This window comes from Vipera ursinii (genome assembly GCF_947247035.1).
Source record: "Vipera ursinii genome assembly, chromosome: 1".
NCBI classification, from domain to species: Eukaryota; Metazoa; Chordata; class Lepidosauria; order Squamata; family Viperidae; genus Vipera; species Vipera ursinii.
In genome coordinates, this window is record NC_139512.1 from 94,250,503 (window position 1) to 94,276,270 (window position 25,768).

The window sequence follows — 25,768 nt, forward strand, 5'->3', positions numbered from 1 at the left end:
TTTCTTACCATATTTCAGTGGGTATTCTATCAATTGTAAGGGTATTCTGGGGTACTGATCTAACTTTATTATCCTCCAGTATTAGAAGTTCTTCTAAAAAGGGAATATTTTCTAACATATCTTGGATGTTAACACCTCTACCATACAGTATTTTGATATACTCCTTCCATCTTTGATCTCTTTGAAATCAATCAATATCCGTCCATTGGTGTTCTTTACCATACCAATTCCTCCTGAGTTCAGATATCTTTTGAAAGATTTTACTTATGTGCAGTGCTTTTTTTGTAAAAGAAAAAGGTGCCAGAACTCACACATGTCATACAACCCACCTTGCCTATCCTACAAGGTTCCATCCAAAAAAGGTGCTGGAACTCCGTTCTGAGCGTTCTATGAGAAAAAAAGCCCTGCTTATGTGTTTCCATCTTCAATGTCTTTGCAGATGTTGTTGCGGTACTGTTTTTGTCTTCTAATAGCTCTCTGAAACTCTTCATTAAATTTCTTTCTGAAATTTCTATCTTTCTTGGTTTTGACTTCTCTTTTCTTCTCTTCTCAGCAATTTCCATGGTTAGTTCTGACATCTACTTTGCTTTCCTTCCTTTCTTTATTTTGGGAAGTCTCTTTTCACAATCATCCTTAACCTCTTTGTTCATTCCACAGTTCCTGTGGTTCTTTATCAAAGAGTTACAGATCTCAGAGTGATTCCTGATGTACTCCTTGAAAATGGTGGATATATTCTCAAGTTCATATCATGGAAACTGGTTGGCTTTCTTCTTTACGTTAACTTGGAACTTGTACAAGATCAGATTTGTTCCACACTCAGCACCTAGCCATGTCTTTCATACTATAATTGAGCACTTCCTTTTAGCAATAATATAGACAGTTTGATTTGTATGCACTCCTTCTAGTGACATCCATGTGAAAAGACATCAATGAAGACATGTTATGCCAGAGATTGGTAAATTAATCTCCTGCTTCTTTTGATTTTTTTTTAGACCATACAATCCAATTACATTTTCTTCTTTCATGTTTCCAATGTTGACATTCCAATCTCCAATCACAACCAGCACATCTTACTGGCATGTTCTGTCAATTTCAAACTGGACTCGATCATATAGTCACCGCTCGATGATGGACAGCACAAGAATAGAATAGAATAGAATAGAATAGAATAGAATAGAATAGAATAGAATAGAATAGAATAGAATAGAATAGAATAGAAGCTGGAAGGGACTTTGGAGGCCATCTAGTCCAGCCCCCTGCTCAAGCAGGACAACCTATACCACCTCAGACAAGTGACTGTCTATACTCTTTTTAAAAATCTCCAGTGATGGAGCATCCATGATTTCTGGGGACAAGCTGTTCTACTGGTTAATTGTCATCACTGTCAGGAAGCTTCTCCTTAATTCCAGATTGCTTCTCTCTTTGGTCAGTTTCCAACCATTGCTTCTTGTCCTGCCCTTTGCTGCTTTGGTGAATAACATGACCCCCCTCTTCTTTGTGGCAGCCCCTCAAATACTGAAACACTGCTATCATGTCTCCCTATTTCTTCTTTTCTTTAGACTAGCCAAACCCAAGTCCTGCAGCCATTCTTTGTATGTTTTAGTCTCCAGGCCTTTAATCATCTTAGTTGCTCTTCTCTGATTTTTTTTTCCAGACTCTCAACATCTTTATTGTGATATGGTGACCAAAATTGGCTGCAGTATTCTAGGTGTGGTCTTACTAGGGTTTTATAAAGTGATACTAATAATAATAATAATAATAATAATAATATTTGCATTTGTATACCGCCCTTTCCCTGAGGACTCAGGGCGGTTCACAGGGAATTAAAATCGAAACATACAAAAGTTAAAACCAATTAAAAAAGCATTAAATTCACCCTGTAGATTAAAACCCCAGTTAAAATTTTCTCCTCAGCCTGGGCCCGAGAGCTCAAAGAGCCAGGTCTTCAGGCCCCGGCGGAATGATCGGAGGTCGGGAGCAGTCCTCAGCTCTACCGGCAGCTGGTTCCAGAGGGCAGGCGCTCCCACTGAGAAGGCCCTACCCTGGGTGTCACCCGCCGGCAATCTCTCACCGGCGGAACCCTGAGCAGACCCTCCCTGTGGGAGCGCACTGGGCGAAGGGCGTTTGATGCCGGCAGCAGGTGTTCCCTCAAATAACCCGGACCCAGGCCATGTAGGGCTTTATAGGTGATAACCAGCACCTTGAATTTCACCCGGAGGGCAACCGGAAGCCAATGCAGCTCGCGGAGTAGAGGTGTTACATGGGAGTATCGGGAAACCCCCATTACAACTCGCGCGGCCGCATTCTGCACCAGTTGAAGCCTCCGAGTGGCCTTCAAGGGCAGCCCCATGTAGAGAGCGTTGCAGTAGTCCAAACGGGAGGTCACAAGCGCATGAGTGACCGTGCGTAGGGCGTCTCGGTCCAGATAGGGATGCAACTGGCGCACCAGGCGAACCTGTGCAAAAGCCCCCCTGGTCACGGCTCCTATGTGATCTTCAAAATTGAGCCGTGAATCCAGGAGGACGCCCAAGTTGCGAGCCCTATCAACGGGGGGTAACACCTCACCCCCCATCGTTAGAGGTGGAATAACTTGGTTAACCCGAGACGCCGATATGCACAGCCACTCAGTCTTGGCGGGATTGAGACGAAGCCTGTTTCTCCCCATCCAGACCTGAACCGCCTCCAGGCACCGGGACATCACGGAGAGGGCATCACTGGGTTGGTTCGGGGTGGAAAGAAAAAGTTGGGTATCATCAGCGTACTGGTGATACCCCACCCCAAAACCACGAATGATCTCGCCCAGCGGCTTCATGTAGATGTTGAACAGGAGGGGCGAGAGAACCGACCCCTGCGGGACTCCACAAATGAGAGACCTCGGGGCGGATCTCTGCCCTCCTGTCAACACCGACTGCGAGCGGCCCCGGAGGTAGGAGGAGAATCACCGTAAAACGGTGCCTCCCACTCCCAGCCCCCTGAGATGCCGCAGCAGGATACCATGGTCGATGGTATCGAAAGCCGCTGAGAGATCTAATAGGACCAGGACAGAGGAGCAACCCCTGTCCCTAGCCCTCCAGAGATCATTCACCAGCGCGACCAATGCCGTCTCCGTGCTGTGTCCAGGCCTGAAGCCCGATTGGTACGGGTCCAGATAATCAGTTTCCTCCAGGAACAGAGGGAGCTGATGCGCCACCACACTCTCAACAACCTTCGCCAGGAAGCGAAGGTTGGAGACTGGACGATAGTTGTTTAAAACAGCCGGGTCCAAAGCAGGCTTCTTGAGGAGGGGTCTCACCACCGCCTCCTTCAAGGCGGCAGGGAAGACACCCTCCTTCAAAGAAGCAGTTATTACTGCATGGAACCAGCCTCGTGTTCCCTCCCGAGCCGCATAAGCTAGCCAGGAGGGGCACGGATCCAACAAACAGGTGGTGGAGCTCAGTCTCCCCATGATCCTGTCCACATCATCAGGGGAAACAGGGTCGAACTCAGTCCAGATAACGTGCTCAAGACCGCCTGATTCCTCCACATCAGACTCTGCCCAGTCAGAGTCCAAGCCGGTCCGGATCCGAGCGATTTTGTCCGTCAGATGATGACTAAACTCCTCGGCTCGTCCCTGCAAGGGATCCTCCCTCACCTCCTGGTTAAGGAGGGAGCGAGTCACCCTAAACAGGGCGGCCGGGCGATTATCTGCGGACGCGACAAGGGCGGCAAAGTAGTTAGACTTCGCCGTCCTTATCGCCGCAAGATAAGACCTTATGAAGGTTCTTAACTGCAATCGGTTGGATTCGGATCGGCTGGATCTCCAACCGCTCTCTAGACCTCGTCTCCGACGCTTCATCTCCCGGAGCTCCACAGAAAACCATGGAGCCCAACGGGATCTGCGCCGAGTCAGAGGTCGCATGGGTACAACACAGTCGAGTGCCCTGGTGGCAGCCGTTTCCCAGGCCTCCACCAGAGCATCGACTGGGCTGTGGGTAAGGGTGATAGGTATCGGCCCAAGCGCCCTCTGGAACCGGTCCGGGTCCATTAGGCGCCTGGGGCGGAACCACCTGGTCGGTTCCGCCGCCCAGCGGCGGGGGATGGCATGACGGAAAACCAGCCTCAGGAGGTGATGATCTGACCATGACAGAGGGGTGATGGACGGAGAACCCCCTCCCAGATCATCCAACCATTGTCCAGACAGGAACACCAGGTCGAGAGTATGATCCCCCTCGTGAGTAGGGCCCTCAATAACCTGGGTCAGGTCCATGGCTGTCATGGAAGCCATGAACTCCCGAGCTAACTCCGACGACCCCCCCAGTGATGGCAGGTTGAAGTCACCCAGGACTATAAGCCTGGGGAACTCCACCGCCAACCCTGAGAGGGTGTCGAGCAGCTCAGGCAGGGCTGTTGCCACACAGCTGGGAGCCAGGTATGTGAGCAACAAGCCCAACTGAACCCGAGGACCACATCTCAAGAGGAGGGATTCACTCCCGGCCATCTGGACAATGGTGGCCTCCCGAGGACACAAAGTCTCCCGAATAACCACTGCCACCCCACCACCCCTGCCCTGAGCCCGTGGCTGGTGCAGCACCCGGAAACCTGGTGGGCATAACTCGGTGAGAGGCACCCCTCCCTCCGAACCCAACCAAGTTTCCGTGATGCACGCTAGATCCGCACATTCCTCCTCGATCAAATCACGGATGAGGGGAGCTTTGTTAACTACGGATCTAACGTTAAAATAGACCAACCTGAGCTCAGGGGCCTGATCACCCTCATCCCCGGGTAGGAGGGTGCTAACCGGAGGGTCGGAGCGCGCCACCGCTCGGAGATAGCGGGGGCGCGATCCCAGATGTTGATATGGCCCTCCGCGCAAACACCTGCTGCCATACCCTATCGCCGTGGGGATTCGATGCCCCACCCCCACATTCCCAGCGCCAGCAGCCACCTCCCCCGACCCCGTCCCGTCGGGACCTCTAACAGGTCCAGACTGAGTGCCGGTTACGAATTCCTTCCCCACCCTCCCCATCCTCCCCCTCCCTAACCTCTTAAAATAACCGGCTAAGAATGTTATCAGGGGCCTCTTAGCGCGTCTTAACTCGAGGCCCCTGTCCAAGCCCAACCACCTCTCGGAGTCCCAAAGCTTGGACCCGTCATTAAGGGGAGTATGGAAACAGGCGACAGGTCGCGCCCATGAGGCAGGAACCGCCCTAAGGGCATACAAGTCCGCTTCGGAATAACGATAAATCATATTGCGCTCGAATAGTCTCTCAGGGCCGATGTTGCAAATATATCCAGAGGATTGCTCGTTGATGGTACATAGATGGAGAAAGAAAAAGTCCAGTGGGCGTATCTCTCAATCTGCCGAGCCATCTCAGCTCTCACCTGAGATGGAAATCCAAAAGACAACCTCAGCCGTCCTCTCACTCCGGCTGAGGCATCTGACTGGAGCAGAGAGAGAAAAAGGGGATCCTGAGCCAGGCCCACCCCAACTGGTCTCTCACACCAGTGAGGTGGACGCTGACCAGTCCAAAACCGTCCTCCCACCACGGTTCGGTCCCGTCCACATTAGACTATCAATAGGGAGATCTTAATTCCCATCAGGTACGGAGCCAGTCATAACGCCTGCCTGGCAACAAAAAAGTAAAAGACAGGGAGGCCAAGCCTCTGTTGATCCTCACACCGCCAATCAGCGCCGTCAGTCAATGCCCGTCCGCCAGTCCAAACCATCTCCAACGGAGGAAAGAGGTAGTCCCAGCAGCTATATTGAATCAAAAAGTTCGCTAGCATGTCCGCCGAGGCCGATGACCAGGCCCACAGTCTGCAACCACCATCCGGGAGGAGAAGGAGGCTCCGCACCGCTGAAAACGGTGCCAGCCAGCCGATGGTAGTAGAAGAATCTCCGTCCGGTGGGATCATCGCCGCTGCCCCTCCCACAACAGAGGGTATCCACGGCGAGCAAGCAGAGGAAGGAAGACAGGCAAAGCGTCCCGGGCTTCCCGGCGCTGTAATAGTGCTCGGCGCCATAACGGAGCTCAGCAGGTCGGCAGGAAATTCTCAGCGCTGCTCGTTCGAATCAGCAGGCCGCTGGTTGGGGGGGGCTCGGCGTCACGAAAAGCAGTGCCCAGCAGCTGTTCCAACAATCCCCAGTCCCCAAAGCTGCCTCAGCCCGCGAGCAGATGAAAACAGAGCAGACGTCCCGAGCTTCACGACGTGGCAGCGCTCAGCGCCATGATGAGGCTCAGCAAGTCGACAGACAGTTCTCGGCACCGCTCGCTAGAATCCACAAACCGCTATTTCGGAGGGGGGGGCTCAGCGCCACAGGGAGCAGCGCTTAGCAGCTGTTTTAAAAAACCCCGAGTCCCGGAGTAGCCACAGCCAACAGCAGCACGAAGTCGCCTCGGCCAGCAGCAGATGAAAAAGCAGGGCTGACATCTCGGCTCGGCCAGCAGCAGATGAAAAAGCAGGGCTGACATCTCGGCTCGCGTGATCTTGATTCTATGCCTCTGTTTATACAACCCAGGATTGTATTAGCTTTTTTGGCTTCTGCTGCACACTGCTAACTCATGGTTAAGTGATCGTGCACTAGGACTCCAAGATCCCTCTCACAGTCACTTTTTTTAAGCCAGGTCTTGCCCAATCTGTATTTGTACCTTTGATTTTTCCTGCCTAATGTAAAGCTTTGCTTTTCTCCACACTGAAACTCATTTTGTTGGATAGGGCCCATTATTCATGTTTGTCAAGTTCTTTTTGGATCCTGAGTTTGTTTTCTGGCTACTCCTGCCAGTTTGGTGTCATATGCAAATTTGATGAGTTCCCCTTCAATTCCCTCATCTAAGTCATTGATGAAAATATTGAAGTGTACTGGGCCCACTGCTTCTCTCTATATGGATGTAGTGCCGTTGAGGACTACTCATTGAGTACAGTTTGCCAGCTAGCTACAGATCCATCTGGTGGTGATGTTGTCTATTTCACCTTTTTCTAGCTAACCAAGGAGTAGGTTGTGGTTTACTTTATCAAATGCCTTACTGAAGTGTAAGTATACTACGTCCACAGTATTTTGCTGGTCTATTAGTTTAGTCACTTGGTCAAAGAATGAAATAAGATTGGTTTGGCATGATCTGTTTTTAACAAACCTGTGCTGGCTGCTGGTTATAAGTTTGTTTGCTTCTAATTGTTCGCAGATCTGTTTTTTTATTATCTTTTCTAGGATCTTCCCATGTATTGATGTTAAGCTGATTAGTCTGTACTTTCATGGGTCCGGTTTTTCCCCTTTCTTGAAGATGGGAACCACATCAGCCCTTTTCTAATCCTCAGGTACTTCCCCGATACTCCAGGATTTTTTAAAGATGTGGTGCAATGGTTCTGAGATAACATCTGCCAGCTCCTTCAGAACTCTGGGATGTAATCTGTCAGGCCCTGGTGATTTATATTCATCAAGGTCGGATAGGTGTTCTCTTACCATCTTCTTGCTTATTTTAATTTTTGTTTCTATTTTATCTTTTGCAGTGGGTTTTTTGGTATGTTGGGCTATAGTTTCTCTTTGTGTCAAGACTGATGCAAAGTATGAGTTAAGCAGCACTGCTTTCTCCCTGTTGCCTGTTATTTCCTTGCTATTTTCTCTCTTTAGCGGACCTACAGTTACCTTGATTTTTTTTCTTGTTGTTAATATGTTGGAAGAATTTTTTTTTTATTATCCATGATTTCTGTTGCAAGTTTTTGTTCGTTCTGAACCTTTGCTTTCCTGACTTCATCTTTGCATGTTCTGGCTGTCTGCTGATAATCGGCATAATAGTTAAATAAATAAATAAAATTCATCAACCGCCTTCTGCATCAGCGGTTGGAGCATAGTTGAATGATTATCATACTAAAAGGTTATTTTGAAAAGATTGATTTTAAAGGGCACACTATCCCTATTTCAATGATGCTATCAGTATCCAATGCTTAGTTTTGGATGCAGAATGTAATAAACATTGTAATCTCATTTCTGTATACATTTGAGCAGTGTGGTGGCCTACTGGTAAAGATGCTCACCCACTAGGAAGGTTGAGAGTTAAATCTTAGATAGTGGCAAAAATTTCCCTTCTAGGGTGCAAAGAAAAAAATATCTGCTGCAAACTCCACATGGTGTCAGAAAGGACATCTGGCCAATAAACGCTCAGCTCCATCCAGTCACCCTGACTCTACCCTGAATTAAGGGATAGAGAGTTGTAAAAAGGGAGTTTTAAGCGGACCCTGCCATATTGTGGGAATAACGCTAGGAAGGAGAAAAATATATAAAACCACATCTATGTTTAATACATTGTTGGAATGTATCTATTATATAAATGTATTACATTTTAAAATTTACCACAAATAAGGAATTTGGATAGAATTTGACTTCATCATTGTACTTTACAGAGAGATACATAGATAAAAATTATCTTATAAATTTGTACACATCCTGAGTATTTTCCAAATAGCCACGTTGATGCATTTATTTGCTCCCATTTCTCATTCTTGCTATTTCCAAAAATCTGGATCTCCCAAACTGTTAATAACATAAAATTTAGTTTCCTACAGCTTGGGTCCCACTGAATTTAATGAAGTTTCCTCTCTAGAGGCCTGGTGAGGACTACAACCTTAATATTTTCATATTTTGATACTCCTCCCTCCCAACTTCCTTCTTTTCTCTGCCTTAGGCTAACTTAATGCTACAAATAGGATGCACACTTCCTGGATCAAACAGGTTTACTTATTAAAAAGTCTCAAAAGACAGGAAGCACTGTATCTGATTTTTAAAAGAGAAAATATACCCACTAACTCATACACATCAATGTGAAAAAAAATGCAATAGGATAAAGTTAATTCTATTTTGGCACCAAACTTTTATGCATTTACCCTTAGAGTAATCACCAATTCTAGATTCATTCATGCATAGAATAAAATCATTGGAATCAATAATCATTAGTCATGAGTAACATGAGTTCCATTAATGGGAGCTTCTTCTGATAAATTATGCCAAGATTTGTGCATCTGTTTCGCATCTAATGAAATAAAACAAGGAGTGCAGTGTTTACACATATGCTGTTCTCTTTGTGATGACTTAGTGCTTCACATTCTGATACAGTGAATAATTTTGTTGCTGGGTCATTTTGTAATTTGTTCCTGCATGAGCCAAGTACCATGTACGATAAATACTGCTGCTATATACCAACAAATTTAATATGAGAATCCTGAATGTAAGAATTATATCTGTACTACACGAAGTGTAAACTTTTTTTCAGCAGCTCCTGGAAAATAAAATACAGCTTTATTGACCTGCACTTTCTGCTGAATTCCAGTTCTCAACGTTATTTGCAGATAGGTGCAGACTGCGCTGAGCAGCTTTATCTCAAGTATTATACCCCCAATCTCCAGCAGCTACATCCATTGTGGCCAACGGTGAGGGTCACTGGCTGTTAATAAGTCTTACTTCCGATATCTAATTACACATGTAAAAAAGTTACATTTTTAGTCACACTTACCTATGCTGGAACCCAAGTAAAATAGTCGGATCCTATCACTCCTTGTAGATTATTATTACTCATACAACCTGATCACCACGCTCGCTTTTCTATCTAGGATTTTAGAAGAGCACTGGCAGAGCGGGGAGGGGGGTATTTCTACTGCACGGAAAGCCCCCACCCACCCACGCACCCAACACTCCAACCACGTAAATTTACACACATTGCGAAGAACTTCCCGAAGTTCTTCTTAAATAGCCGGATATGAACAGTAATCATCTTTTTTTCTGTTACATTCAATCCCTTCGGCGGAACGACGAACGCCATTATTCTACGATCACAAAATAATAAAAAGAAAAACCACCCGAGGTTATCAGGCTTTTAACAGCAGGGAATAAAGGACCCGCTCTTTCCAACCTCAGCTTCTAAAACTGGGAGGAAGACGTTCAACTCTTCTCCGCTGGCCTCTAATTTAGAATAGAAGCGTATTCCCAAACGCCGCCCAGTCGGACCGAGGTGGACCAATAGCGATGCCCCGCACATATAAGGGACCGCCCACTTACCCCGGCAAAGAGACCACTAGGAGGCAGCGCTCGTTGGTTATCGGTGGCCGAGCCGCGTTTGCCGAAGGACGCTGCGCTGATGGCTACGGTGAAAGAGAAGGCGGCAGCTTTGAATCTCTGCGCTGTGTATAGCCCCGCCAACAGACCCCCAGGTAACGCTGGATTCCCGGGGTATATTCCAAAGGGAGGGAGGGAGGGAGGGCAGGGGAGCAAAGCCTTCGGGTTTTTTTTCTTTTTTTATGGAGAAGGGGAAGTGTCAGGAAGAGGAGAAAGGAAAGGAAAGGAAACTCGACCGGTCGGGACGGATTCTTTAAAGCTAAGTTACCTGGTGGTGCTTCAGGGAAGGAAGAATTCCCTTGTTTTGCTCCCGCGCTTCGTGGCAACTAAAGGACGGGAGAAAACTTCCCGTCGGAGTTGGGCGCTACTAGTGCGCTTCTCTGCCCTTGCTGCTCTGAAGAGATGGGTTTCACACACACACACCCCCTACACACACACACACACACACATATACACACCGTCCCGGTGGTATGGCTCCCTGCCCTCGCCCCCCCCCACACGCGCCCTTGGGGCTCTCGCACCCGAACTAGTCGTGGACAAGGACCCGCTTGTTGGTTGCCCTGGTGCCCTTCCTTGCGCACTTGTCAGACGGGGAGAAAGGGCTGGCCGGCCCTCTTGTCTACTCCGGGTGGCTTGGGGGGGTCGGGGAGGGGGGGTGATGGATTGTGGATTGTGGGAGCAAGGCTCTCCGCTTCTCCATCCTCTCCGCTGCTTTGGGCGAGGTGGTAGTACTACTAGTAGTAAGCAACACGCAGCGCTTGCCCCGGCTGGGGAGGATGTGTGCTTAGGCGGACTCCCTCTAACCTACTTCTCAACCCTGCTATCTTTGCGCAGGGTTTCCTTTTATTGCCTTGGTTTCACAGCTTCTCTCCGCCGTATCAATTGAAGGAGAAAAGGCCAATTGAAGGAGAAAAGGCCGTTTTGTTAAGCAGAGATTATCTAGTACTTACTGCCTTAAGAGAAGGGGCTCCGGGCTTGTCAGTTTCTCCCTTTCTTCGAAAAAGTTAAGAACGGTTTGCTAGGGGTGTTACTGTACTACCTCTTTATAAAAGGCATCAATAGTTGTTTGTTGAAAAGCTTCAAAAGCTCTGTCTTTGCCTTAGGACCTTTGGGGAAGTTTGAGGAGATTTAGTATTTTCTTCCCACCTTGGGGACAGCAAACTAGGAATCTCTCCTGACTGAAATGTTGCTAACCAATATCAATAAGTTATACCACGAATAACTTTTGCAACAGTGCCTCATTTCCTTCTATATTCTTTCCGATTCCCTCAGAACAGGTTTTGCAATCTGTCTTTCGAGGCTTATCTCTATGTACCCTCTTTTTGTGGCAGTCCAGGGTTAAATTTTGAGCAATTGGCAAACCAAGAGACATGCACACAAAAGCTACTTCCATTTGTTTAAACAGAATGCCTCTAGATATATAACTCTGATTGACCTGATAAGAATATTTTTGAAAGGTGCTATTTAGAGGTTTCAAGGTGAGGTTTCAAGCCTCCCCAGGGCCACTTTGACACCCTAGGCCAGGGGTAGGCAACCTCGGCTCTTTTATGACTCGTGGACTTCAACTCCCAGAATTCCTGAGTCAGCATGGAATGTGAGTCATAAAAGAGCCGAGGTTGCCTACCCCTGGCCTAGGCAAAGTCATATTCTGCTGCCCCCCCCCCATTTTGGCTCACCTTCCAATGTTGTTATAAATTGCAGAAATGCATCCTCTCATTTCTTTTTTTTCTTTCAGTTTTTTTAGCTTTATAGTCATGATTTATATCCCTGAGCTATTTTTTTCTTGGACATTTTCACCCATTTTGCATAAAAAAATTAACTCAGCATCCATTGTTGTCATATGACTTTCACTTTTTCACGTATTGTGTTTTTCAGAAGTCTTTTCAATGTGGTGACCCTGGGCCCCTGCCTGCTTGGCCTTAGTCTAGAGCCAGTCCTGCTCCTACGTCTCAATGTGTCAAATGAATAGACTATTTCTTAGACGCACTTACAGTCGTAGCCTAATTATTACAAACTGACAGTTTCTATTAACAACTGAATAGATGTGTCCACTTACACATGTCAGAGGAATTTGTTTTAATGTGGATCATAATTATAAGTTACAAATAATAATTGTAATAAACATTTTGGGGGGGAAATGTCACAATAATTTTAATTTTAAAAAAGAACCCATTGTGTTTTTTGTTTCCAAAGGTCTTAAAACAGCATTGCTATATGGCACTGAGTTATCTGTTATATCCTTATGCACTGCCTTTTATTCAATTTTCTCACAATACAACAGTCTTTTTGCATACTTTTTAACAAAAGAAACAGCAATGACAATATACACCATGTTCCCCCAAAAGTAAACCTGCCCCCGAAAGTAAGCCCCAGCTGATTTTTTGGGGGGTGGACCTAATATAGGTTCTCCCACCGAAAGTAAATCCTACTTAAGGGCCTGCACAGACGGCCTGCTGCCAATTCTGTCTGGTTTCACCGTAGACACAAGGGGGGAAACTGCCAGTGCCCCTCTGATGAGGGAAAGCCGATGGGGAAGGGGGGGATCTGACCCACTATACCGGTATACCAGTTCCTTACTGCTGCCCGGCTTGTTCTGCAGCCTCATGGCAGCAGCATTGGGCACAACACACGAGATGGCAAATGGCTGTTTTTTTGCGACGAGGCCGTTTGCCACCAGTCACGGCTGTTTGCCACCTCGCGCATCGCACCCAATGCCACTGCCATGAGGCCTGGTGAATCCTCCCCCCTTCTGACTCACATGCCATTATACCGGTTCCTTACCACCACCCGGCTTGTTCCACCGCCTCATGGCAGTGGCATTGGGCAGGAGGCAGCAAATGGCCGGTTTTGGCGCAATGTGTTTGCTGCCAGTTTGGAAACAAATGGGAAAAACCATTTTTTTCCCACCAAAGTTTTTCCAGTTTTTCCAATGGTCCAACTGCTCACTCACTACTCTCCCTCCCCAAGCCTCCAGCACTCCACCTGCTGCTTTGATTAGCCTGGCAGGCCCCACCTCGGCACCCTTCCCACCACTGCCCAGCACGACTGCCCCAGGGCTGCAGGGCCTGGCATGGAAAGGGCATGCATCCTGCCCACCCACTTCACCATCCTCCCTCCCCGAACCTCTGGCGCTCCACCTGCCACTTTGGTGGCTCTGTGGGTAGAGCTGCAAAATTCTCTTCTCTGTCAGAAAACAGAACCTGCCCCACTTGTTCCATGGCTGCTTTCAGCCAAGCTTTGTTGTGCTTGCCAATGGCTCGCCTGCCCGCTTCACCACCCTCCGCTGAGCCTCCGGCATTCCACCAGCCGCTTTGGTCAGCCTGGTGGCCCCCACCTCACCACCCTGCCCACCGCTGCCCAGCATGGGGCTGGCCTGGCACGGGAAGGGCACATGCCCCATCCTTCCCCCATCGTGCAGGCTAAGGTGCATGCCCCCGCCCAGTTTGCTTCTCAGCCATCGCCTTGTGTTTGTGAGACCCCCCCAAAAAAAATCAATCAGACTTTCTAACTTCTTGTGAGATCTCAAAAAGTTAGCAAGTCTGATTGAACTTTTTTTTTTTACCAGTAGTCCCACAAACACGTGGCGAAGGCTGAGAAGCAAGTGGAGAAATGCAATGCAGCTGAAAGGCAGGTTACTAAAAAAAAACACGCTTGTGGCAGTGAAGGTATCTGGCTGGGGGTGGGCATGGCAACCTTACCCTGCGTGGCTTCGGCAAGTGTCTGGCAGGTGGAAGGAAGCAACTGGTCCGCCACCACACTCTCGCCGCCTCATGGTTTCTCCACCCCATGCACATGCTCCACTCCACCCCCTGTACAGTCGCGGCCTACTGGTACCGGTACCGGCAAAAAGTGAGCCCTCCCCGAAAGTAAAACCTAGTGCTTACTTCAGAGCCCCAAAGAAAGTAAGACACGATCTTACTTTCGGGGAAACACGGTGCTTGTTTTTACTGAATTGTCCTAATGGTCTCAACATCTGCAGCATAGTTTCTTCTAAATGGTTATAGTTCAATAACCTATGTTGACTGGGGATTGTGGAAACTGGTATTAGCCTACTCCAAAGATGTGTCTGCATATTTTAAATCTTGCAGAATTGAGGTAGCCATAGAAATTCGTAATGGTCCCAGCCAGCATGACATGAATAAGGGATATAGAAAGCTGAATTGTAGCAACCTCTAAAGGGTGGCAGATTCCTCATTGCTGAAGCATTGGAGAATTGTCTTTTCCCTATCCAGCTATAAGGTACTCTTTTTTTTTAATTGGCCATTGTGGGCTTTGAATATAAAGTCTTTTACAACAATATCATACATTTTACAATTAAATTGGTCCACCTTCTGATGAACTTTTTCAGAGCATTATTTGCACTTTTTACTTCAATGTCATAAAGATTATCAACCAAATATAGTAATGGCGTCTAGTTGGCTAAAAGTAAATGGCATAATTCCTGAAAAAGGGGGGATATATTCAATGCCTTTGCCAGCCTGTTGCCTACTAGAAGTGTTGGACTATAACTTTGTGCTGGAATTTTTAAAAGGAGAGGAATATTACTAGAATCCAGTGCAATACTGTACAGTCGAATGAGAGTTCAAAAAAATTTAGCTGGCAGTTGCAAGTAAATCACCAGCATCTTTTTCTTTTCTTTTCTTTTTTCCCTTTTGGTAGCCTGCACAGCCTACTTGTCATTAGGAGATTTGAAGAGCCAAATTTACCGTATTTTTCCGTGTATAAGGTACTATTTCTTCCTGCAAATACCCTGTTCAAAAATCAGGTGCATCTTATACAAGTGCAGCGTCTTATACATGGACAAATAATGGTAACCACCGCAGCCCAGGGCATGCCTGTGTGGGTTGCCATGCCACCTGGTGCAGGTATCAAGCCCCTGTGGGCTTGCCATTAACGGGAGGGGGGAGGGGGCAAGATCGTCGGCCGTCCAAACTTCTGGATTTGCCACAGGGCTCTGCCAAACAGCTGATCGGTGCGGAAAAACTCACATGCCAGAGCATCTTATAAAAAGGTGCATCTTATAGACAGAAAAATACAGTAGTTTGTGACGAGTGCATCAGGTATTAATTTCATCTTTTAAAACACATAAGCCACCTCCTCAGAATGGTCCATAGCCCAGCCCACTTCTGCAGTATGGGCTTTAGTACACCAAGCAAAATCTCCTGTGTTCCAATGGCACTAAAGGAAGTTGATTTTAACTAATGCCGCCTCAAATGAGAGAGAAAAGCTTCAGAAGTAAATGAATACTTTATTTGGTAATCCCCATTTGGAAAGGGTTCTGTAAAATAAGGAGTACATTTATTACACTTTTGAGACAGAAAATGCTTCCGCTAATGTATCTTCTGTATTACTTTATAAGGTTTCAGCTTGGCGCAGAGACCATTTGGAGCCACTTATGTTTGGAGCAGCATTATCCACGCACTTCAGACCCACGTTGAAGTGAAAAAACGACGTCAGAATCTGAAATGTTATAATGACTGTTTTGTTGGCTCCGATGCAGTGGATGTTGTCTATGCCCATCTTCTCCAAAACAAATATTTTGGTGACACAGATATTAATCGGAGCAAAGTTGTACGAGTATGCCAGGCATTGATGGACTACAAGGTGTTTGAGGCTATTTCAACCAAAGTCTTTGGAAAAGACAAACAATCTGTGTTTGAGGATAGCAGTTGCAGCCTATACAGATTCTCAAATACAGGGAATCAAGTGGAGAGCCTTTGTGGAAGACAGCATGACCATTTTATACAGCAAAGGTCTGTGTGAGAATGCTCAAGATGAAATATGAAAAATTAGAAGGTTACATTTTTTTTCCTGGTTGGCTACATTTTCCTAACTTCTGTGCCCCCCTAGTGGTATGGTACTACAAATCTCATAACAAAGTGAGCATGGATATGTTAGAATTAAAAGAGCTGTTTTGTAGAACATCTAGAGCTGGGGTAGGCAACTATGGCTCCTTTACAACCTGTGGACTTCAATTCCCAGAATTCCTGGGCCAGCCACAGGTCCTAAAGGGGCCATAGCTGCCCACCCCTGATCTAGAGAATCCTAGAGGGGGGATTAATATATTGTATATATGTATAATGTATATTAATATACATTAATATAATGTATGTTAAAGAATTGCATCTTGTGTGCCTAGAAGTAACAATCTGCAGTGTTTCTAGGAAGTGTGTTTCATAGTGAAGAGGCAGCCCAAAAAAGACCATAGCTTTGGTGCCACTAATCTGACTTCAGAAAGGAGAGACACCCAGAAAAGGGTTTCCAAGGAATCTGTTTGGCTGACTATAGTGGCATTAAACATTAATAATATAACCATAAAGCTACCTGACTGAGCAAAGTAAAGATTGCAATTTGATATTAGGAAGCTAATTTGTGAGTATTGGAAGATGGTACTGGATTTGGATCTTATATCATTAAACCAAGTCCATTACAACCACTAAGTAGCTTTAGTCAAATTGCTATTTTAACTTCAGCTTTCTGTATATTGAAAATAACTACTTAAGTGAGAGACACAATGCTTAAAAGTGAGGAAGCTTGCAAGGTATTTTGCATAACATAGATGTTGGCAATAATTATAGAATCTATTAACAATTTATTCTTGGAAAATGAATTTGTTAGTGATAGGAATGACCACCATGGATAATGAACCATAAGAGAGCCAGTTTGGTCTAGTGGTTAAGATACCAGGTTTGACTTATTTGTAAAAAGAATAAAGGTGGGATACAAATAAATACATGCACATACGTAGAATTGTTTGTTTAGTAGAAGTAGCCATGTGATAATCTAATATAAGGTGGATTAATTATAAAGAGCCAGTTTGGCGTTGAAGTTAGGGAGGCCAAGAGTTCTAGTTCCGCCTTAGGCACAAATTCAGATGCCTGACTTTAGGCTAGTCAACCTTTTCTGTCAACCTGAGAAAAGAGGCAATGGCAAACCACTTCTGAAAAGCCTTGCTAAGAAAACTACAGGGACATATCTAGGCATCTCCAAGAATTGGACATGACTGAATGGAATTTAAAAAAATGCAACCATACACAAAAATGTATGTATCCATTGGAGTTATAGTACAGAGGTTTAGTGTATAGAAACAAGATCTAAATATTGTTATCAGTACTGATACTTGGAACTTCCAATCCTATTTTTTTAACTACAGACAGGAAAAAAGATTATTACTTGGTACATCTTCAGAGAGATCAGAAAGTTTGGAGGATCTCTTAGAAAACCTGAGCCTAAAACCTGTTAATTCTCCTCAAGTAAACCCATCCTCCCATTTGTCTCGTCAAGGTAAGGGGGATCGACATTGAACTATCTCAGGGAAAGCTTTTCTGTTTCTTAAATTGGAGACAAATAGAAAATTAATCTCTCTTCCATCATATCCGCTATAAAATGCAGAGCTCCAAGCAAAAGAACATGTTGTGTGGGGTATTTGCTTGAGTTCATCACAGCTGCTAATTTTCTCACAAACCTGACAACTCAGACATCTCTCCTATGATATGGCCTCACATCATGGTTCTCTTAGATAGCATGAATCTATGACACATTAGAAAAAAAACAGGCAATGCCTAAGAATAATGACAGCCTAGATCACTAGTGAACAACCTGCAGCTCTTGATATAATCTGGAAATAATTCAGAGGGTGCATAAAACAGTATGTTCATGCTAGCGATGGGAAAGGGAGTGTGATTTCTCAGGTTGTAGTCTCAGCACTGCAAGAGAACCAAAGATTTCCACTCATATTAAAGACACTCATGTCTCCTTCTCCCGCACTTGCTACTGCTTCCCCTTTTTCAGTTTTTTTTAAACGAGAGACAGAAGTTTTTGAAGGAACAAGGAATTTACTACTGTAGCCTTGTCTCCTACTTTGTGCCTGACTTGTGGCTGAGTTATCAAACCACTTAGAGACCAGAAGTACAAACAGTCCATTCTTCTCAAGCCATAGCTGGTTTAAACAAGAGATTGTAACATGGGGCAGCCATGTTCTTTCAGTCTGCTTCTTGAACAAGAACAAAATCTGATACTAACTTAGTAGCTAGTTCTATCGTTTTTTTTGTGTGTGTGTGGCTTTACAGATTGCTCCGAAAAAATGTAGAAAACCCCAAACAAGTTCTTTGTTTAGTACTTCAAGTTAAGGGTGTCATTGTTCTAGCTGGAAAAATGTTAACAAGGGTTTCTTTCTTTTATGCATCCTTATTAACATGATTTACGTGATTGGTTTTCCCATCTAGTAAAGATCTCTGGCAATTCAAACAGGAAAGAATGTAAAGCATTTTGGATACATCGAAGTCCTTACTGTTTGCTGCATAAATCTCTATTGGTTATCTTCTTATTTTATTCTGATGTATTCTTGAGGCTGACAGTAAAACTGGAGAAATAAATTATTGTAATGTTTTCTGCAGAAGAAGAGTTAGTTACCTCAAGCAAAGACTGCAATGTTGGGTTACATTTCTTGATCATTGTATGTTTGTCAACAATCTCACTATGTGGTTTGTGCCCTTCATTTTTCCTAGTCATTAATGAAGTCTGGGGAGAGCAAACTATTGCCCGTCTCCTGCAGCTAGTAGATCTTCCATTGCTTGATTCTTTACTTGAATACCACAAGATTGGATCCCGATTTCCACAAACAAAGCGGGAACCTGAACATAGCGTCACAAACAATTATCTCGACCGACAAATTCTGAAAGCTTTTGGTGATGCTCAGTAAGTATTTATATATGTAACTGTATGAATAGGAAGGCAAAAAACTGATTAATCAGCAAATTGTATTTGCCTCCTTAAATAAATAATATATTTTTTTTCGAACAGCAAAGGAATATAGAGTAGACATGGGCAACCTTTTATGATCTGAGGCCACATTTTTAATTTTGGAGCATTTCTCTGAGGGAAATGGGACTAAATGAGGGCCTTAAGAGAATTACAGTTCTCCCCTTTAGAAAATCCACCAATATGAAAAATCTACTGATTTTTGGGATGTGCTTATGAGTGATGAAAACATTAGGGTCCAGGCACCCATTTTGTCCATTAAGTCTCCCTGCCAGTTCAGAAAGCTGAACATGTTGGCCTCTCTGTCCTGCCCCCGCATATTGCAGCGGTCTTGTGGGCCATATGTGGGGTACAAGTTGCTCCTAATTTTTGGGATGGGTTCTCCCCCTCCCCTGTGTTGTAAACTCTGCCCAAATGGGCCATGCTCAGTGGCTGTTTTATCTTCCCTTAAGCAGAGGTCCTTTCATCATTGTTCCTTTGGCCCTAATATGTTCTCTTGACTTCCAGTGGGACTTATGTTATCTGCTACAGAGCCAGTACCATAGTCAATAGAACGTTGTGGGAATTTTCTTTTTCTAGGGCAGATGAATGGCTTTCAGCAGCAATTGACTGTTTGGAGTATCTCCCTGATGCGATGGTGGTTGAAGTAAGCCGCAGTTTACCTGATCGGCCTGACAAAGTGCACGTGGGGAAACTGCTGTTGTTTGACATTATTGGGAGGTATTACAGCCAAAAAAAGCAACCATTGCTAAACCAGGTGCCTGAAATCCACCTGGGAATTGCTGAGTTGCTAGGTAAGTGAGTGGATTTAACACATGTTGTAAAAACCAAAGTGCTTTGCCATGCAAATTTGTCATGCATTTTCCCTCCTCCCATTGTGCAAGATTTCCCTGTGTTGGTGAAATGGGACCATCCAGAGAAGAGCAAGTATCCATGGGGTCTCCAGGCATACTGCTTCGATTTTGAAAAGAGGGTAATGCACAAAGGTTTACATATAAAGACAGTGGAGAGTTCTACATACAGGTTGTTACTTTTTTAATAGCCTAAGATGTGATGGAAGTGAAGATGACATCCAGTTTGGTCTAGTGGGCAAGGCACCAGGCTAGAACCCAGGAGCCTATTAGGTCCAGTCTCACTTTAGGCATGAGAACTGGCTGGGCAATCTTGGGCCGTTCATTCCCTCTCAGCCCAACTTACCACACAGGGTGGTTGTTGTGGGCAAAACAGGAGCAGGAAGGAGTATTAAATATGCTTGCTACCTCAAGTTACAAATGAAAAATAAGGTGGGATAAAAGGTCAGATGTACGTTTATTATTACGTGTTTTATCCAGTTTTATTTTTTATTTATTTTATTTTATTAAATTTATATACCGCCCTTTCCCGAAGGACTCAGGGCGGTTTACAGGGCATTTAAAACAACCAGTACAAAAGTTAAAAACAAATTAAAAAAAGATTAAATCATCCCTAAAATTAAAAACCCCAGTTAAAAATTCTCAGCCTGGCCCGGAGAGCTCAAAGAGCCAGGTCTTCAGGTCCCGGCGGAATGAGCGAAGGTCGGGGGCAGTCCTAAGCTCCACGGGCAGCTGGTTCCAGAGGGCAGGCACACCCACAGAGAAGGCCCTTCCCCTGGGTGTTATCCGCCAACAGTCTTTTATCGGCGGCACCCTGAGAAGACCCTCCCTGTGGGAGCGCACTGGACGAAGGGAGCTTGATGCCGGCAGCAGGTGTTCCCTCAGATATCCCGGACCCAAGCCATTCAGGGCTTTATAGGTCATCACTATACTCAATGCATTTAGACTATACTCAATGCATTTTTATTGTCAGGCCAGTACGATTCAGTTTTTCTGAAGCTAGCCTGTTTTTGATATACTGTCTGTAAAACTAGGCAGACCTTGGTCGCCCATTGATTGCATCATTGATTGTGATGTATTGCTATGTCCTCTTGTGATGGTTCTGTTTAGTTTTGTTTTATTTGGATGTTTGATTTATGTGTGGCCTTTGGCTGCAATAAATTGATTGATTGGTGTGCGTTTAAACTCTATATATTCAGTTTCAACAAGTCAATTCTATCTTGCTTCATATCCACATATTGTTCTAAACTATGCTTCGCTTTTTTAAAGTACGTAATCTATAGTGGCCATATTACATAACACGGTAAAGGCCTAATCTATGATTTAGAAATCCCAGTGCCAGACTTTACAGCTAAGCCAAAACCAAGCAACAATGATGAATTATCACAGGGTGAAATCCACTCTATGTGAAGGCTACTGATAAGTAGTGAAAATGAACTATCTGCCAATTTTTCCAATGTGCAGCATTGCAGGATACATTCTCCTACTGATGCGGTGATATAACCCATATATCTATGGAGATTCTCAATCATCCAGGACATGGTTGTCCCAAAGGTGCTTTTTAAAAGGCAACTGGACTTTCTTCTTGTTGTTTTTTTTCTTTTGAAGACATTTCGCTTCTTATCCAAGAAGCTTCTTCAGTTAACAGTGAAAAACATCTTTGGGATGTAATCCGTAAAGCTTTACCTATATCTCTGTAGAGCCCTGTGTGACATGCAGAAGATCGGTGACATTTGTATATGTTCTGTACCAGCCTGCTACTGGCCCTGCAGAAAAGGCAGGGACAACCCCTCCACAAACGGCAAGAGGCTGGAATTACGCCTGCCAAATTTATTGCAACAAAAACAAACAAGACACGAACCAAGAAATAGAGCTTAAAGAAACATGAACCATCCGAGCGGTTGCCTTCAGCAAACCAGCCCTCCCAGACATTCCCCTTATATAGAGTTCAGGGTGTGGCTTCTCTCTGCCTCCTTCTGAGAAGCCCCATTGCCTTCCTCTGTTTACTCCTAATTGACTGCCTCCTGCGTCGGGCGTCCTTGAACAGGGCCAGCTGTGGGTCATCTTCATCCACACTGTCAGGCTCACACAGCTGGGTCTCCGTGGTGACTAAGTGGGAGGGGCCTGGCTGAGGGCTATCATCAGCAAGATCTTCAACCCCCTCAGCAAGGTCTTCAACACCCCCCTCCTCCTCTGAGTCGTCCGACCCAACTGCCGAACCCATAGGCTGACCCTGAATCACAACAGTATATACAGTACTGGGGTAATCCCCGACTTACAGCCATTCATTTAGCAATTGTTTGAAGGAACTGAAAAAAGTGACTTACAATGGATCCTCGTACTTAACAACTGTCTCGGCATCTCCACAGTTACGTCATCAAAATTTGAGCTCTTGGCAACTGGCATGTATTTGCAATGGCTGCAGGGTCCTAGGGTCACGTGATCTACATTTGTGACTTTTGCAACTGGCTTTTGACAAGCAAAATCATTGGGGAAGGAAGGATTTGCTGAATGATCATCTTAACACTACTTCATTTAACAACTGCAGTAGAATCAGGTGCAACTCACTTAACAATCACCTTGCTTAGCAACAGAAATTGCAGTTGAGGATAACTCTGTAAAAGCAGCCATCTCCAAGTCAGACGTTTGAATGCCATGAACACCACTATAGTCCTAACTAAAGCTTTCTTTATGCCTGCAGGTCATGTGTTTGCATGTAATACTTAATCATGCTTTTTATGTATGTGTGTATGAATACAATTAATTTCTAAAGCGAAGCAGACCATAGTCAATAAATGGATAGCCGATGTACTCCTTATAAGGGGAAACTTCCATAATGAACATTGGAAATCTATTTATTATTCTGCCAGTGTGTCATATTGGCAGTAGTAGTGGTGTTATTATTTATAGCTAACAAATAACTAGGATTCTAATTAAATCAAGAAGCTGTGAGTTTTGATAAAGGCACAATTTTCTGAAATATTTATGATCTTATTAAGCATATTTTAGTAAGAAATTTGAAGTAAGTTCTCGTCCAGACCATGAAAAAATTGAATATTGATCTAATCCAGCTGATCTAAATTTATATTTCACATTCTTTTATAGTTTAAAATAGGAGGGAAATGGCAAACCATGTGTATGTTCGTCAATCAGTATTTAAATTAAAATGCAGTGTAACAATTTGATTTGGTTTTCTTTCCAGTTAATGGAAAAACTGATCAGGCTTTGGAAGCCATTCAGCTCTATTTAAAATTATTGGATAGCTCTTCAAGAGAGGAATTCAGGAAACTGCTTTATTTCATGGCTGTGATAGCTCAGAATTCTGAACTTAAACTGCAAAGTGAGGCAAGTACTTTATGAGGATTCTTCATACTTTTTGGTGACATGGGAATGTGGGTAGAGAACTTGTGGATCTTCAGATATGCTAAACTACAACTCCCAACAACCAGTTTATAGCAATCAATACAGTAGTTCAGGAACATCAGGAAGATTCAGGTTCCTGAATTCTGTGTTAGACAGTGGATGTTTCCAGTGTCAATGATTAGTAGCTGAAATCAAAGATTACAGTGGTATCTCGGTACACATCGTTAATTAGTTTTGGGAGGTGCAAGGAGTACTAAAAAGGATCAGTCCCAAAGCACATGACTTACCATGTGATCCTTTGTTTCAGCCAGGAATAACTTTCTGTTTGTCCCGTTCCCTATGTCAGCGACCTTCCCAGCATGGCTAACTTCCTGTCCACCCCCTCCTTTTGTAGCGACCTTCCCAGCACAGCCAGCTTCCTGTCTGTTCTCTGCAGTCACCCTCTCTTCCTATCACAGTATGTTGAGTACTAAACAAATGTTGAGTACTGGGGCAACATTTTTCATGTCTAAATGTGTTGAATACCAAATCAGCAAGTTTTGAAGCAGTCAAGTACCGAGGTACCACTATATATAGGAAAAGATCGCAATTATGAGCTGCCCAGAGTTGTTGACAGTTGGGCAGCATCCAAATTTATTAAATGAGTAAACTTTCTATGGCAGCATCATTCCTCCTGAGAAGAGGAGCACTTAAGTGAGAAGGTGACCTCAACATGGCTTTTTACACCATGATTATGAATTTCTAATATTGCCCCGGAAAAGATCACAATAACCTGGTTGACATAGCTTAGCACTGGAAGGGAGACAATGGGAAGAATGCAATGCACATGTGCATTTGGGTTGCTCCGAAATAAATTAACCTCATTTGCATAATGTTTACAATTGCTTGTATTTGTATAACTGTGGTTGACTGTCCTTTTACAAGATGATCAATTAACTGAGACTTAAAGGGCATGCATTTGAAAACTGAGAATATATGCTATAACTATAGCTATAGGAAAAGAGATGGATCTAGCAGTACAAACTTTTAATCCTTCTGCTCTCTTCCCCCCCCCCTCGGTTTATAGATTGAAAACAGGATGGTTGTGAAAAGAATGTTCTCCAGAGCCATAATCAACAATAAATCATTATCTAAAGGAAAAACGGATCTTTTGATTTTATTTCTAGTGGATTATCAGAAAGATGTTTTAAAGGTAGGTATCCCCAAGTTATTTTCACCATACTATTATGTGTAGTCTATTCCATTCTTAATAACTTATTTTATTTTGTTCAAGATTCCAGGGACACTACATAAAATGGTCAGCGATAAGCTTCTAGCTATACAGAGAGGCACAGAATCCAGTCTGAATATTGGTAAAGTTTATTTTCATAAGCTTTAGTCATGTTAATAATAAACTTTAGCATGAGCTGCTCTGGGCATAGTCCACTATGAAAATGAAGCTGCTAAAATAAGTCAGTCTAGAAAAATCTGCTCTTTGGCGGAAAGAGTGACATTAAAAGTAAATAAATTTATCAAGATGGGTTATGCAAAATTTTACATGATGTTTTCAACCTATTCAGAAAAAGTACTGAATATCTCAGTGCTTACCATACTAAACATCCTAAACTTCACGGAAAGAGAGTTGCGATTAGTTGGGCAACCTGACCCTTTTGAGTCTAAAGTGCACCTTTATCCAAAAAATTGAAAACTCCAGGATCACTCTATGAATTGTAAATAAGGGAATACTGTGCAAACATTTAAGAAAACCATTATAAATACCTCAAATTTCTATGATATTTTTTATTAATGAATTTTATTCTTGTTCCAGGATATACTTTTTGCCAGAGACTTGATGAATGCGAGTATCATTTCAGTGCCAAAAAAACTACAAAAGAGGAACTGGTGTCTTTACTAAAAACTATTGATGAAGACTCCAGTCTCCCTGCCAAGGAACGCAAGAAATTGCTAGATAAATTCTATACTAGTAATCCAACTATCTTTTTGCAGTATTTTGGTGAGAGATATGTTCCTGATGATGGTATATAATTGTAGACCTGACTTCTAAAAATCTCTACTGTGTATCTTTATCAAAATGTTTTATATTGTACTTAAAAGTGTTATGTAAATAGGGGTGTAAATCTACCTGTAAAACTGCTATTTAAAAACAATAAAACCTATTGATTCAAATTCTAAATAGTGAGGAATCAGTATTTTCCAGGAAATACATCATGAAAAGCTGAAAGCAAGTATCTCTTGACTTCCTTTGTGAACACAAGTCCTTTGAATAGAATGCAGTTCAGAGTAAAGAAATATAATTGAATTCCTGATGTTTTTAGTTGTAGCATATGTTACAGTCACACAACATCTGGCCATGTGTTTCACTTTTCTGGCAGTCTATCCAACGTATTGTCATCTGATATATTCCAGTAGAATGCTGAAGTACAATTGGTGCCCATGGCAGAAATGGTCAGGTGAATGGTTAACTAGTACCACAACACACCAGCTCCAAATAAGCAGTCATTCCTTGTATTTGAAAGCCAAATGACTGAAACAAAAGTCATCTATAACACATTAAAACAACTACTAAAGCTTTGTAACTTTTTTTGTTTACAACCTTTAAAATGCAGATGAAAGTCTGGCATTAACACCATAAACATTTTTAAACATGATCATAAGCTATGCAGTACAGACAAATCTACAGCAAAAATCTGCCTTACTGTGGCAAACAAGCCTT

General features: G+C 43.9%; 1 protein-coding gene across 1 annotated transcript; it reads left to right on the plus strand.

The window, feature by feature from the left end:
• Positions 1-10,103: 10,103 nt before the first annotated feature.
• DEPDC7 (DEP domain containing 7) lies at positions 10,104-25,109 on the plus strand (the record flags this gene model as incomplete). The annotated part of the gene is made up of 9 exons (XM_083348386.1): positions 10,104-10,176; positions 15,441-15,838; positions 17,239-17,365; positions 18,589-18,778; positions 19,421-19,635; positions 22,895-23,037; positions 24,122-24,247; positions 24,329-24,407; positions 24,863-25,109. The coding sequence occupies 9 exons, from the start codon at positions 10,104-10,106 to the stop codon at positions 25,078-25,080; spliced, it is 1,569 nt and encodes a 522-aa protein (XP_083204512.1). The 3' UTR covers positions 25,081-25,109.
• Between the last annotated feature and the right edge of the window lie 659 nt (positions 25,110-25,768).